Source organism: Opisthorchis viverrini (assembly GCF_000715545.1).
Source record: "Opisthorchis viverrini unplaced genomic scaffold opera_v5_173, whole genome shotgun sequence".
In the NCBI taxonomy this organism is placed as follows: Eukaryota; Metazoa; Platyhelminthes; class Trematoda; order Opisthorchiida; family Opisthorchiidae; genus Opisthorchis; species Opisthorchis viverrini.
Window position 1 is genome coordinate 967,784 of NW_008751827.1, and position 15,669 is coordinate 983,452.

A 15,669-nucleotide genomic window follows, 5' to 3' on the forward strand; every position below is an offset into this window, starting at 1 on the left:
AATGCGCATTTGAAATTTGGAGCATCTCGGGATAAAACAGCATGAGTGGTAAGACATATAAAATTCATCGTGACACCAGTAAACTGCTCACTGGCATCATCAAGATAAGATGCGCTGGGAGATTGCCTGTGTCAGTTAGGTGAATAGTGCGACAGTTAACCGAGCGAGTAGCCGAAGTCAGAGAGGATGAATTGGGACAAACCCATGTGATAAACCCAGCCGAACAGTATTCATCGTCAAAGATTATGACGCATTGTTACTGTATCGCAAACATGTTCAGCTGATGCTGACTAGTTTTCACACTAAATGGCCTACAATCTGAAAGTTTTTTGACGCCCCGCTGTTGGTAAGCAAGACTCATCGTCAATTACCAAGTCATCAAAAATTCTCAGTGTAGCGACGCATACTACTTATGGGGTGTGTGAGTAGTTTTTGGTAGTGTCAAAGCTCCGCCCCACATCTAACAAAAAACTTAAGTTTATTGCGGAACTTGTGGAACTGATTTGCAGTGTTCGTTCACGACTGTGTGACAGTCGAAAAGTATCCATGAAATTTCAAGAAGACGTGTGAGAATGTTCAATTTTTCAAAACACTGTGTATATATGAGACGTTTACTTTTATGTCCAATAACTTGCCACCGATTAGTTGGTGTTTACTAATAAGAGACTTCACAGAGAGGAATTTTCCTCTGTGTGTTGGTGTATTTGACACCAACGTAATGAGCTCATAAAGATCATGTTGGTTTTTTTTCACGAACGCGCGAACTGCGATCCATGAGTGTATTTCAGTAGGACGTGTGCCGATTGAGATTTCGGTAAACTACATTTTTATATTTGTAATGCACTACTCATAAGGTTGCTGAAAATTCGTCAACAGCAACCTAATGAGTAGTGTATTACAAATATACATGTGTTGCGATATCTCGAATATCATAGCGACTGAAACATGAGGTGGCCTTGTGCAGCACATCAAAACCGTGAGATTCAGCTGGGTTTCAGGTGAGTCTCTTGCTAAACCAAAATTGGTTGCAGATGAGTGTACTAATTTCGTGCAATTTGGCTTCAAGTAGAACATAAGGTTGACGGAAACTCGGGGGCTGGGCCTACCCGATGAGCCCTATGAAAGACGAAACTGGTCGTGCACTGTCGATGAATTTTCAGTAACCTTGTGAGTAGTACATTACAAGTGTTAAGTTTGTTCATTCATGCTCCGATCTACTTGACTTACGGTGGTTATGGCTGACGTACACTCAAGAAGTCGTTCTTAAATCAACATGTTAGAAAAGTTCATTAAACCGGGTTACAGTCGAATAACACTTTCTTATCTAACATCTGCAGTTTAGATTCCCTTCTTTTAATCTGGCCTGATCAATCTTTGACAGTTCGCTTTGAGACAAGCACCCAAGTGAAGTGGTAGACTTTTGCTTGCAAATATTGACAGTTTCAGTTCAAACCAAATACTTACTACTTCCGGTCAGATACCTTTTATCAGTGATTTGAGGCGTCTAGTTACAAACTTCAGAAAAGCTGATTTAATTACTCCATTTCCGTTTAAGTTTTTACCTACCCCTTTGGCGTGACAGTTGCCGGTGCATGGTATCAGTGAAGCACTTTATCGAATGCGCACGTAATAGCCACGCAGTCGTGCAATTCCATATGAATATGTGATTTTCGAAGCTAACTTATTCGGAATGATGCATATTAGTAACAGTACTATAAGTCTCAAACAGTTATCGGTAAGCTTTTTCAGTGCCCTCAGGCACGTGTTTTTTCGAAAATGGTCCGTCCCACAGGGGATGTCTCCTCTTGAATAGGGTCCAGATGACTGCTGGTCACAACCGTTCGGACAGAGTTCATATTCTATATCTTCGAAACTGGAGAGAACGAAAGAGTTTTGATACACATCGTATGGGAAGAATACTCTGTTCGGAAATGAAGGCACTACATCATCCTTTTGGTCTGCTTCATAAGAATTCTCAAATCAACTGAAGACTGTCAGATATGAACCCTCAGACGGAAGGACAAGCAACGCTTTTGCATGTCTGGATTCGAGCCAGTCACACTGATGACTGAAGACCCGTGGATGAAAAGCATTTGGTTCAACTCCCATCCGGATGATTGATTGTTCGAACTTCTCCAAAGTTCCATAAAGTGCGCACTTTGTAGACTGCTTACAAAAACAAGACCACTGGAGAGGGTTCTTCACTTGCAAGCTAAGATCTCGGTTAGCAAATTGAGAACTTGAATTTGTTTTTAGACGCATTCACAGTACAGAAACTCGGTGGTCGATTTGGGTGGATTCATTCATAGAATTGCACAAGGTCACCTTCACAACTGTAGAAGTCAGGTTTCGGAACCTCTCCTCCCTTATTCTTGACTGTTTTTTTTTAAAACACACTGGTTACCATTAAAAATGTACTTCTGGATAACAATTTTCGGCTGCATCAATGAATACAATACCGTACACACAGTTTTACTGTGAAAATTAAGTTTTGATTGGAAGGATCACGTGTTACAGGCAAAACGGGTAATTACATATCTATTAGGTCGAGTCTAACGCCCTCCGAGCTGACAGTGCTGTCGTTTGCTCTTGCGTGTAATGTGTTCAACTGGATGGTGACCGAAAGTTTTCAGGGCGTACGATAACATGTGTTGCGTGGATTGTGTTGAACACAACCGGGTTCGGTGGCTGTGAGCTCAACTATGGCTGGACCTTTTCGACCTGAATAACGAGATAATTGTGTAAGGTAGGCGCGGTGGTCATGTGAAACCAGTGCGATCTTGGGTCTACTCAAAACTCTGTCTGACAAGTTCTGATGTCGTTTTTACTCTACATAACTGATGACAACCTGCGCCGAGAACAGCGAGTTGTTGCTGCCATCAGTCGAACTGTTGTCACCTCGAACGTGTTAACCTCACAAACGACTCGCAAGGGGGTGTAAGAATTACAAGGTTGGTTGTTCTATCAGTTTAACATGAATCTGATGAATAGAGACACGTGGTAACTGATAAACGGTTCGCTGGAGTTTGATTCACCATCGTTTTGAGCTTGACCAGACTAGTTGCAGTCTGGTCTACTGGTGGACGGAATATCCTGATAAAAAAAGCTACTGACATACAGGAAAGTCCAGAAACTGCACTTTCGGTAATAATGGAAACAGCCTAGTGGCAAGCGTTTCTGATGAATGGTTCATTAGGCAATTGATGGACAATATGTGGTGTGGACTTAATATACTACTCATACCACCATAAACGAGAGATTTAGCTCCATGCTTTCAAGCCTCCTGTCAAAACCAAACTCGTGTGTTTGCCAAAGTCAGCGTGGGTCTGTTTTATCACATGTTTCATGCGGGATCAAAGGTCACTGCTGTGGACTAGAAGGAATCGATTTCTTGATGTTCAGTAGCTCATTCAAAGTTGCATACAATGTAATTTCATTTGTAATTCCCAATATGGCTCTCAAAATCTAGGAATTCTATGATACATTAACTTCAGCGAGAATGGAGTCACTGTCTCAACTCAACTTCCAAATTTCCAAATGTCCACCATGATTTGTTTCATAACTGTAAAGGAATCTGCACGACGTTTCTGGAGATTGCTGAGGATTTTACGAGACATGACAAATGCACTCATTTTTTAAAATACCAGTTTAGTTTTCGCTGGAGATTAATCTGGCACCAAGCTCTCGTTTATGATGTTCTTCTTCAACTGAAAATGTTATATCAGACAGCCCAATGTTCCAGTTGGTAGGATTTTCAAGATGTTACAGTATATTGCATGGACGTAACATGTTGCTTGTGAGGTTACTGAGGGCCGTTTAAGAGTTTTCAGCAACCTTATGAGTAGTACGTTACGTCTATCTCACGAGACAGGTTTTTGCACTTGACGAAGGAATTCACAGTTTGATGCAAATTCCAAATCATAGTTGTTCGTTTGGAATAATCCTGAATGGTCTAATGAAACACCTGTCATCTTGAAAGTTACTCTCCCAAGATCTTGTGCGTAAGCGCTTGTTTAGCGAATTGCATAGCCGTCGATTAGCTGTTTACTCCCTCATTTCTCATTGGAACATTTCAAAAAACAACCAGATAGCTTCAAATTGGACTTTCAAATCTGGTACCGGGTTCATACCGAGTTACGATATGACCTTACTTGGTAAAGTGCAGTTACAGCTAATAAGATGAGAAAGGTCTTCGTAGTTTGGGTTCGACCAATCCGCCCGATGGAAATTTTGTGATGTCTCAGAGACCAAAGTTTGGGGAGATGTTGGAGTCACCTCAGCCAAAATAGGACGATGATTTCCAGAGAGCAGCATGGACCATCCTGTTCAGAACATTTTCCCCTTCACTTTGAAATGCTTTGGGACCAGTGACGATTGTGCACTGTAAGGTTTGCGTGTATGAATGCTTTGAGGATGGCAGGCAGGTGGGGCTGCGATGTGTTAGTTGGATTTATCGGTAGGTTGGTAACTCTCACCAGCTGTTCACAAAGAAGCACAAGATCAGAGGTTTATCAGTTTATTCTGTGAGCACCAGAACACGTGGGGTCGATGGGTGACAGGAACAGAATGTGGGGACACAAATATATAGAAATACAACTAGTGTTAGTCTTTGGGAGAGTCTGTCCGCTGGATGGTATTCAAGAATATCTTTATGTTATGACCTCATTATTGCAGCCGCTTCTGAAAGCAGACAAAAGGGATTGTAATTTACGATGGCGCACACTTGAAATCTGTCACCACATTACAGTACTGGCTACTTTTCGGGGTGACGTGGACCAAGTGGTTAGAGCGCGAATTTACTGACCGGAAGGTCTGTGGCGCGAACTGACCTCTGCCTCTCAACTTCCCCTGTCTAGACTTGTGCATCCTGGCAGTATCCCAGCCCTCGTGTTCTGAAAGCGACAAAAGGGATTGTAATTTACGATGGCGCACACTTGAAATCTGTCACCACATTACAGTACTGGCTACTTTTCGGGGTGACGTGGACCAAGTGGTTAGAGCGCGAATTTACTGACCGGAAGGTCTGTGGCGCGAACTGACCTCTGCCTCTCAACTTCCCCTGTCTAGACTTGTGCATCCTGGCAGTATCCCAGCCCTCGTGCCTCCTTCGTGTGGTATTGCAGCAGGCACCGAAAGGATGCTACAGTTGAACGATTTTTTACTTGCTACTTTCCATTCACCCACGACAGCGGACTTGTGCCATCAATGGATGGGGTGTAGGAGCAAAACTCATGGGTAAAATCGCAGAGGTTGATCGCCACTGATTAATAATTCTGTTAGTTTCTCACGAACAATGAAGACTTCTCACTTCGACGTGAGGATTTACTTCGCTTTCAGTATGGGTTTTGATTGTTAGGTGATTGAATGTGGCATCGTCCTTTCACTCAAGTGGGGTGAAAGAAAGTTTCATTGATTGGGCTCTGGAGCGAATTTGTCTGTTGCGATACTCTGAAGAGAACTCAACTATGCTTATCGTTCAATCTCTTGGTGCTTGTAATATATGCCTTTGAAAAGGTGGGTTTAGCCGGCAGATCACAGGTAGTCTGGATTCGTGAGCCGAGTATGGCCGTGATACTTCAGCTAAGGTGTTGAAAAGCAGCTAATGCGTTCACGAGAGGTGTGGAGGCATTCCGGTAACAGAATCATTGGTCTGCGGAAGATCCAAGCGGAAGTCAGATGTGATGTCAAACTCATAAAGTTGCTCAAAACCTTTTGATAATCCACAGTAGATTTCCCCTTCCCACTTGGGCGAATCAGTTGGGCACAGTCCCCGAGTTAATTTGAACCGTAGGTCCCATCTGAACACAAATTGGACTGATTTCGACAAACACTCTTATTTGCACACGGAATGGATTTTGACAAAATACTCGAATCATTCCAGCTAAAACACAAATCTGATTTCGACAAACACTCTTATTTGCACACGGAATGGATTTTGACAAAATACTCGAATCATTCCAGCTAAATACCCCGTTTGTACTGGTCCACTTCAACTGATCGTACTGCTACAAACTGTGGCATGTGTCAGTTGGCATTGGTACGATATTCGGGGGAGAACGCAATTCATCATCTAAGCGTAACATACTACTCATAAAGTTGCTACAGATTTTCCGACACGACCGGTTTCTCCTTTCTTGGGGTTCATCAGGCGGCCGAAGACTAAGCGGGCCATCATAATTGGAAGGTTTAACTGGATTAACTTGAGTATCTTGTTAAAACCAGATTTACGTGCAAATGGGATTATTGGCCGAAGCTGTGGCATTCTTCAATCAGCGCAAGGATGAAATCTAGTTTTAGTGTGCCCCGTGTCGGAATGTTTTCCCTGCTTGATTGTTACTGCACAAAGATTGCTGTGGATGCACGTAACCGGCCGAGTTTTATTGGGAAAAATCGTCAGGGGGGAAGTAAATTTGACGAAAAATTAGTAGCCAGTGGCATTCATCGTCAAGGCTGGTATCAACTGTTTGGCTCACTGATGAAAAAACACGGCGATGGGGTTTTACAGAGTAGTTGAACGCTCTGCCATTCATAAAATAAACGTTTAAAGTGATATTTCTTGTGTTGGAGGGACTTCTGTGCAAGCTTTACAGTGTGACAAGACGTTAAGGACCTTCACTGAATTAAACAGATAGATGTTCGAACCCTTGTAGGAGCTCAAACACCTGTTTGCGAGAAGTCTATATGCATTTTTGGGTAAGTAAATACAGTACGGTACTAGTACCTGGGTCCTATAACTTTGGAAGTAACCTAAAAAAACACGTGTTTCCCACAGGTTGCACGCACCAATCCACTAACAGTGGTAATTACGTGGCACCAAACGATACAAATGTGGAACCAGTCGACTTTTCAGTTTGGATCAACCATTCCAGCATGCGTGTTATCGATCACACGGACAGTATACAGCAGTACACAACGCCTCCGCATAGTGTGGGGCACTAGCAACAAACAGCCAGAAAACCAGGTCACTTCAAAAGACATGTCACGAACGGAAAAATACTGTACTTTCAAACAGGAGGGAGTAAAAGCCAGTCCCGGAGGTGAGAGTCTAGAATACGGCCAAAATCTTTGGGGAATCCGGGGAGACTCCATTCGTTTTTCTAAACCGTGGTTGACCTAGCTTGCCAACAAAAGTGAATGTGTTTCGGTGAGATGTTCAAATCTGAGATTTCAGATAAGGTTACACGATCAAAACATGTCCTGAGTACAAGATGACCAAGAACTCTACCAGTTTTTCTAGGTTGCCTGGCACGCGATGGTTTGTTCTTGTCTTGCAGCTGGGCCGGTTTTTGTTGTACGGCTCGAATGTCCAGTTCATTGAATAAACACAGACGAAGCCAGCGACGAAAGATACACCGTTGATTGTAAATCAACTATCCGTTCCTGCGTGGACACTTCGTATTCTGTTGGTTGGTGATCGACCGTACCAACATAACTAGAGCCGTCCATTTTTCTTCATTTGGGTAAAGTTTGAGAGATTCTTGAATAATCCAGTTGATGACCTGCACATACCTTTCTTATTTTGTTCTTGGACTGAAATCACGTGGGATATTACTGAACCACAGGGTATTTGGAAAAGGGTCTTGGAAATTGAGAACGTATCTCGTAACAGTACGATGTTCTTGAAGGAATGAATTCAATTTAAAACTGATGTGGTTTTCATGGGAGACTCAAGTTGTTAAGTATGGATTGCTGGATGGACCCGAACGCTCAGAGTGGCAACGTCGAGCATTTGGGAAACGAGTTAAGGTAGATTCTGCTCATCGTTTCCAGAGATACATACCAATGATGCTAGAAGGTAGCCGGAAGTTTTTATGTCCAGCCAAGCCTCGACCCCCTTCTTCGTTGACCGCCCCGAGAGCTTTCGATGTGATACGATGGGGTCAATTTTACAATCACAATGTTCTCACAACCTTGTGCTTCTCAAGATGATCCACATTTGCGTAGCCCATCCGGTCGTTAAGAATTTAACAGCCGAAAGGGATGTTTGGCTGCTTCATTTGAACGAGTTAGGGTAGAGGCAGCCGAGGAACCACTTGGCAAAATGTGCGCACTTTTCGCAGTTATACTGGGCAACATCTGGTACCAGGCTACCAGATCAACAGCTTTAAATCACTTTGTTTCCCGGATGACACAAGGTCCCTTTCCTAGATTACTATTCCCCCCAAAAAACGCTATTTTAGAAATCACTAGAAGAAATATGAAGAAAAGAACGGGCCCAACAATATGTGGGCTCTTTTAAGCTGCGTCACTCTCGGTATGCACCACATTAATATAAGCAGTTTCCGGAGAGGTTGGGGACAATGGGCACGCGGAGTAAAGAGAGGCGCATCAAAACCGCGCTGTATAGGGTTGGAGTTGGAAAATTTACCTGAATTCGCCATGTCCAAAAACTACATATCTGATACTCAGAGTAACTTCATACCATTAGTTCATGCCCCATTATTCTCCGATGTCTTGAGTGAAGACGAGTATGAACAGAATACTGAGACCGCAAATGGCGGTGTGCCTACCTAAATGACCTTCATATTACTGCGTGTTCCACACCGCCTACCAGGGAATCAGGTCGGCTTTGAGGCCACCTTGTGACCAGTCAGTCTGCACTGTTTCTTATGATGTTTTGTTAGTCAATCCACATACGTCTTGGCCCAGGTTTGATTCATCTGTGGGCTGCCCCATTTGCTCAGAGGTACATTGAACACGTGACCAGGTTCACCGCGCCTTGGTCTTCCATCTTCGTGTTGCAGGGCGACAGGTTACAAGAGCCGACAGTTTTTAGGTAGTATTAAATTACTGATCGTGAACAGATTGCTCTCGAACACTCCGTTTTAATTTCCCAAGGGTCAGGCAACGTTGTCAAGCCCACTCATAAACACCATACTGACGATTAGTCAACTGTTCGCACCTGAGCATTCCTCGTGTCAGCAACAGACCAGAGTCGCTAGTTCGAACATTTGGTTCTCTGCCGAACAATGGTCCCTAGAAAACAATGGACACAATTCCCCGGTAACCCTTATTTCCGCTCACTTACACGGAGCTTTTAGTCACAATATCCCGTATGCTGTTGCCTGGTGAATGTACATTGTTGTATCCACCACATGAAACTCGGCCACGTGTCTTTGAATAGTTGATACCAGATAGTCAGTGGAAAATAGGACATGACGTGGAACTGCCGGAGGTCTAACACATTCTTCAATCCTTGCTCGGAAATAATCACTGTGTTGAAGTAATGACCTGATTGAAAAAAACATCAAGTACGGAGAGTTATTTCCGTGACATGGTCCCAACGGTTGAATACTGCCTCGGTCGACGCACGCTGAACTCAAGCCACTGTTATGTAAAAACTAATGCGTTTGTCTCAAGCTGCTGAACAGTAAAGCAAATTTAGTTTGCAGTTATGAAGCTATAGCTGCGTTGTACCGGGTCGCTTCCATCAGCTCCGAAAACAGTACGTTCCTACGAAGCCTTCTCCGAGATAAAAGTCATAGTAGAGGCTGATTTATTGCGCTGGCAATCCGCTGAACAGAGGTGGAAGCTCTAAACTTAGATGTTGACAAACTTCGGCGTTCGCGCCAGCTCAGATAACGAAGCAGTGTTAACTGGCAGGCCAGAAGCTGCATATTCAACCACAGTCCCCAGCGCTTGTTTCTTTTTTCACCTACGCTATGCGTGTTAGACATCTTACGGGCTTTTGTGCAGCAGAACTATTCTGTTTATGTGCTATTCCATCTATATCCTGAAATGAATTTTAAAAATGTTCTGGCGAGAATCACAAGATGACCTCATTGTAAGCTTGAGATATCTAAAGAAACGAAATATGAAATACTAAATATAGAATGTAAATGTTCCAAAGTCCAGATGATTCTGCGCGTTGTACGAATTAGGCTGAATAACTAAGTTTCACGTTGAATCCCATTTTTTCTTTCAAATTCTTTGAATCCTGGGTAAGAAAGGGGAAAGAAATTGTGGCTAACCATGGACTCAGAAACTTTTAAAAGGGTATCCTCATCATTTCCATTCTAACAAATAACTAAAAAATATAACAAGGAAGCCTTTTTGAGTACTCGTGCACGAGGACCACCCTCCTGAATAAAATAGAACCAAGTTCCTTGCAAAGACATCTTCAGATAGGTATCAGCGTAGTCGTATTCCGCAGTGAAATCTAAGTCTGGATCGCATACATGGGGAAAGGAGTACACGTGACGAAGTGCGGCTTGTAAGTCAGATGACCTGTGAGGTACTTCCGTTCAACAGTTTGATCTCAGTGGTTAGACTATATCGATCAATTGAAGGTCGCTTACGCGTAAGAAAACGTTTGAACTGCCCTACTTTCTCACCGAGAGGATATTCTTAATCAATGGCCGGTCCGACTTTGTGTATGTGAGTAATTCCAATCTGCAGTTTTCTGGTAAGAAAGGTAAGGTTTAACCAGTAGACTGAAACCCCCGTTAATTTTCTAGGCAGATGACGATCAACAAAGCATTTATGACTATTTTGTTCTTAGAATTTATGAGAACTTTCAAGCCTCTTATGGTAGTAAACTTTGAAAAGTCATTTTTTGAAGTAGGGACGAGATGGCTCAGTGGTTAGAGCGCGAATTTACCAACCGGAAGATCCATAGTTTGACGATAACCTCTCTATCTTGACTTCCACCGTCTAGACTTGGGCATCTTGGTAGTATCCTAATCCTTGTGCTTCTTTTTGGTAACATGGCAGCTAGGCACCGATAAGGTATTACAGCCGAACGATAATCTTTTATTTATATTGCATTCAATATTTCTGTATCGTCCTAGCACTAACTTGTCACGCACTTTTTTGGGACTCCTCAACACGCCCGTAAAACTACGATGGCTGTGAGTACCTTGGATTCTATCTGATTTTGATGATCCCAATTAGTCATTACGCGAGCCCTATCTGACTATTTTGTTCTTAGAATTTATGAGAACTTTCAAGCCTCTTATGGTAGTAAACTTTGAAAAGTCATTTTTTTGAAGTAGGGCGAGATGGCTCAGTGGTTAGAGCGCGAATTTACCAACCGGAAGATCCATAGTTTGACGATAACCTCTCTATCTTGACTTCCACCGTCTAGACTTGGGCATCTTGGTAGTATCCTAATCCTTGTGCTTCTTTTTGGTAACATGGCAGCTAGGCACCGATAAGGTATTACAGCCGAACGATAATCTTTTATTTATATTGCATTCAATATTTCTGTATCGTCCTAGCACTAACTTGTCACGCACTTTTTTGGGACTCCTCAACACGCCCGTAAAACTACGATGGCTGTGAGTACCTTGGATTCTATCTGATTTTGATGATCCCAATTAGTCATTACGCGAGCCATATCTGGTTTTAGGGATTTATATCATAAAATCGAATAAACCCATCGGTTAAAGTATTACAAACCCGTCGATTAATGGCATAATCTCTTGAACCGGCACAACTGAGTTGGTAGGCTTTTATCGGCAGTTCACTGGTCTTCGTACTATAATCCCCTATAAAATGGGCCACTACAGGGAAAATAAGGAGGTCCCTCCCCCGCAATGATGAGGGGTCACTGTATCTAGCACGTTTCATGGGGTATTCTGAATGATTTGACAAATACTTTTCTTTACGTACAAATTTGGTTCTTACAGGAGACTCAACTGAATCCAACTGAAACCTTGTGACGAAGAGTTCTCAGTAACCTTATGAGTAGTGCATTAGGTCCAAACAGAATGTCATTTATTTGATCAGTCTACTGTTCTTCTAGGATTGTACAGTGCAGAACATGTTTGATCCACTAACCAGCTTGGTCGATACAATTCAGGGTTTGTTAGTCGTTAGCAAAGCGAATAAATGGTGATGCTGAATTTCTCGGTGTTAGATGGGAACAGGAGAAAGTCAATCTGTTTACAATAAACAGCTAAGCGTCCATATTGTTTGCCAAGCAGCAACTCCCTTAGTTACCAGTAGGTAACAGTGTTCAAGACCCTAAGAACCTTAGAAAAGACTTCTTTGTCACTGTTTATCAAGCTTCGATATAACAGAAAAATCATTTTTCCACAAGGGCTGTCGACTGCTCCGAAATGTGTGCCCTACTTCAGTACACACACACACACACACAGAGAGCGAGAGAGCACGCTCGCCTCAGCAAACATGCTTCTTTGGAGTAGACTCCCTGGGGAAAAAGAGTTCCGTTTAGACCAATAATTGCTCCCAAATGTCGCCAACATCATTTAGTTTGAAATGCATACTGTTGCTGAACAAAAAGGCTTCCAGAGACAAAGCAGATTTAAAATCTCATGATGGCATTTACGATAAAAGCCGATCAACCTCGAGTAAATTCATATGTTTTTGCGGGTACTCTGATGTCTTTGCTTCGAAGCAACTCAACTAACACCTGGGAACTGGCTAAAAATGTCTAAAATTACAGGGTTTTCTTACTCAAATTACGCTTTTTAATATCTTTTGTTCGTTTATCGATCTCGTCAGATCCTTTGGTAGGTGTGAAATTGATGTAGTTCCGATTTTGGCTTGTACAGAAGTCCCTGGGTGAGCTCCCGTCACCAAAGAAGGCCGACTAAAGGTGGCGGCGTGAGGTTTGAATTTGTTTTTACAACCTTGGTAGTATGAACCATAATTGCCAACAAAAAGCGACATGTGTCTGTTGGAAATCTCTCCGGGAAAAACCTCGAGAGACAACCGCTGGTATGGGATGTCGTATGTTCCGATGTCCAGAAGGCATTAGGTAAAATGACATTCATTCGCTGAAGTCAATTTCCTTGAGACTCACCACAGTGAGGGGTTGAAGAAATGAGTCGAAATGGATCGGGATCATTCATGAACTTGACCATCCAGTCCTGTGCAATCCTGGACTGCGGCCTTTCCAAAGACTCTACCAAAAGGATACATCGGTAGCAAACTAATCTGTTTTTTTTCCCACAAAATAGGCAGGCAAATTTCTATGTGAACTGGACTGTTCGCTAGCCAAAGGGTGGCCAGACAATTAGGGTAGTTTGTATTGAAAGAACATGGGCTGAAAGCAGAGTTCGCCGTGGAACTAGTAACCAATCAGTTCGGACAGAAGGTCAAAAAGTATACTTGTCTTTGGTAAATAGAATTCAAGCGTGAAACCCATCGAAAGCATCCAACAGAACAATGAGTGCAACAAATCAGTGTTTTTCTCGAAAAACTAATCGTTTTTTTTTCCAAAAAATAGGCCGGCAAATTTCTATGTGAACTGGACTGTTCGCTAGCCAAAGGGTGGCCAGACAATTAGGGTAGTTTGTATTGAAAGAACATGGGCTGAAAGCAGAGTTCGCCGTGGAACTAGTAACCAATCAGTTCGGACAGAAGGTCAAAAAGTATACTTGTCTTTGGTAAATAGAATTCAAGCGTGAAACCCATCGAAAGCATCCAACAGAACAATGAGTGCAACAAATCAGTGTTTTTCTCGAAGTGTGATGCGTCCCATTTGGGGGGTAGAACGTGATTGGGAGGGAAGGGAGAAGAGGAGAACGGTGAACATATACTACTTAGCATACGTATTTATGATCAATTAGCACAAATTTATTGTCGTTTAGAATATCGATTTCGTTTGTGTTCTTCATTGAATCCGGGCGGCTATCATTGTAATGTCATAAGTGGCATCCACAAGTATTTTACTGTATGGCGATACACCCTCAAGTAGTTTTGTGGAGACAAAGCTTGTCCACCTTAGATTGATCTTAGTAGTACAATTTCTAATACTGTTTCTACTTACCATTAGCATGAAAACTATCCGTCTGAGATGAAGATGAATTCATAAAGTATAATCACTAAAGAAGATACAATCAGAAGATATTAAACGCATTTTTGTTTACAGACAGAATTGTAGAAAAGTCGAACGTTTGCTTGGTGCGCTTTTAAATTCATACTTAATGGAGGGAGATTTGTAATTTTTCTTAAGTCCTAGCTTGTAGATAACACAGGTTTTCTAAGGTGATTCCCAATCTAATGTTCATAGATTAAGGTATGTGGGCTGTCATACAACGAATAAAAGCGGTCACTTGTGAGCGACGGTGTCCATAAAACTGGTTTCCCTGCCTCTAGTGAAATACCGTTGTCTTCCGATATCTTGCAGTGCTTACTGTACATTAGTATGTAACACTGAGATGACCTACATGTAGCAAACTGTCTGGACGGCCTGTTTTAGATACTCCGTCAGCGAAAGTTCACTTGTTGCGGATCACTGACCTAATTTGTCATAAATGTACGGTATAATGAAATAGATCATCCAGTCAAATAGGAATAATTCTTGCAGATTGCTTGCTAACCATTCCAAATTAATGAACCATCATGTGTAAATGATGAGGGTTTGGCCATACCTCCGAAAGTTTAACCAGATGGAGGTCTTTCTTCTCCATATGGATCCCCATTTTGGCACCAATGGAATCGTTCGCGAGTGGAATGCGTCTGTGCTCTTTAAGGTCTATTAAACGCTTCGCCAGAAACGGAAGTTGAGCAGAGATCGTCAGATCTTTCCCAAAGACTAAACACTAGCTCAACGGACAACCGAACTACTTGAATGACACTCCCGCGGACCTGACTTAGACAGGAACGAAATCCATCTTTCGCACCATGATCTTATGAAATTTCCAACATTTCCCGTTGCCAGCTATCGGTAGGCATCCATGGTCTGAGTTCTCACACAAAAATGACTCGGCCGATGAGGTTTCATCTCGTGTCATTCGAAGACATTAGTTCCATTTTAGAATGCCTTCGAACTAAACATCCTCCCACCTATCATGTAATACCGTCCACGATTCATCACAGTCTCGATACAAGAGTTGCGAATTACTCATGCAGCTTCGTCAGTGACTGGGTGGAGCGCTGAAGTGATGAGTGGTGCTGACAGAATAAAGACCAATCTGCGCTGTTAGCCCACGCAGCACATTACTTATGAGGTTGCTGAAAACTCTTCAAAAATCGACGAACAGTTTTGACTTTCTTATATGGGGTGAGATGGCTCAGCGGTTAGAGCGCGAATTTGCTGACTGGAAGATCCATGGTTCGAATCCGACCTCTGCACCTCGACTTCCCCTGTCTAGGCTTGGGCAACCATGCCGTATCCCAGACCTCGTGCTTCCTTCGGGTGGCATGGCAGCTAGGCACCGAAAGGGTGCTACAGCTGAACGATTTTTTATGCGGGTTCACCGGGTAGCAACGGTCATTGTGTTTTGTTCTTGTTCTAGAATCCGCATCTAATTGTACTGTTACCTAATACGTTTCTTTACTCCCTCCTCACTAGTGTCCATGTAAGTTGTATAAAAGTGCCACAACTGCAAGGTTCACGCCTTTCTTCATGAAATTCCGATGTCCGATTGCCCAGTATGCCTGAAATACAGGCGGTCGAAGTGAGAAATTGAATTGACTGCGACACTGAGATTTCCATGAAAAAAGTGTATTGGTATATGATTTGCAGAACGGTCTGTGCGCAATGAGATAAGTGCCCCCGTTAGCTAGATGACGGTTACGATCTACAGAAGTACTCATGAAGACACATTTTTTTGACATATACACTCATTTTCAGATCAATTTGGGAGATTCAACTGAATCTCTTGTTTATGATGTTCTCCAGCTGAATGTGCTGCACACAGGCCGCCTCATGTTTCAGTCTCTCGTGAAAACCAAATTGATTTGCAAATGCGTGTA

The 15,669-nt window shown here is 42.7% G+C and overlaps 2 protein-coding genes across 2 annotated transcripts; both read right to left on the bottom strand.

Annotated features, from left to right (window-relative positions):
* Positions 1–4,511: 4,511 nt before the first annotated feature.
* Positions 4,512–10,708, bottom strand: T265_07441 (hypothetical protein; the record flags this gene model as incomplete). Its single annotated transcript, XM_009172959.1, has 4 exons — positions 4,512–4,626; positions 4,724–4,892; positions 4,969–5,140; positions 10,601–10,708. 4 exons carry the CDS (start codon positions 10,706–10,708, stop codon positions 4,512–4,514), a joined length of 564 nt encoding a protein of 187 aa, XP_009171223.1.
* A 297-nt stretch (positions 10,709–11,005) lies between these two features.
* T265_07442 (hypothetical protein) lies at positions 11,006–13,781 on the bottom strand (the record flags this gene model as incomplete). Its single annotated transcript, XM_009172960.1, has 2 exons — positions 11,006–11,178; positions 13,739–13,781. 2 exons carry the CDS (start codon positions 13,779–13,781, stop codon positions 11,006–11,008), a joined length of 216 nt encoding a protein of 71 aa, XP_009171224.1.
* Positions 13,782–15,669: the final 1,888 nt, after the last annotated feature.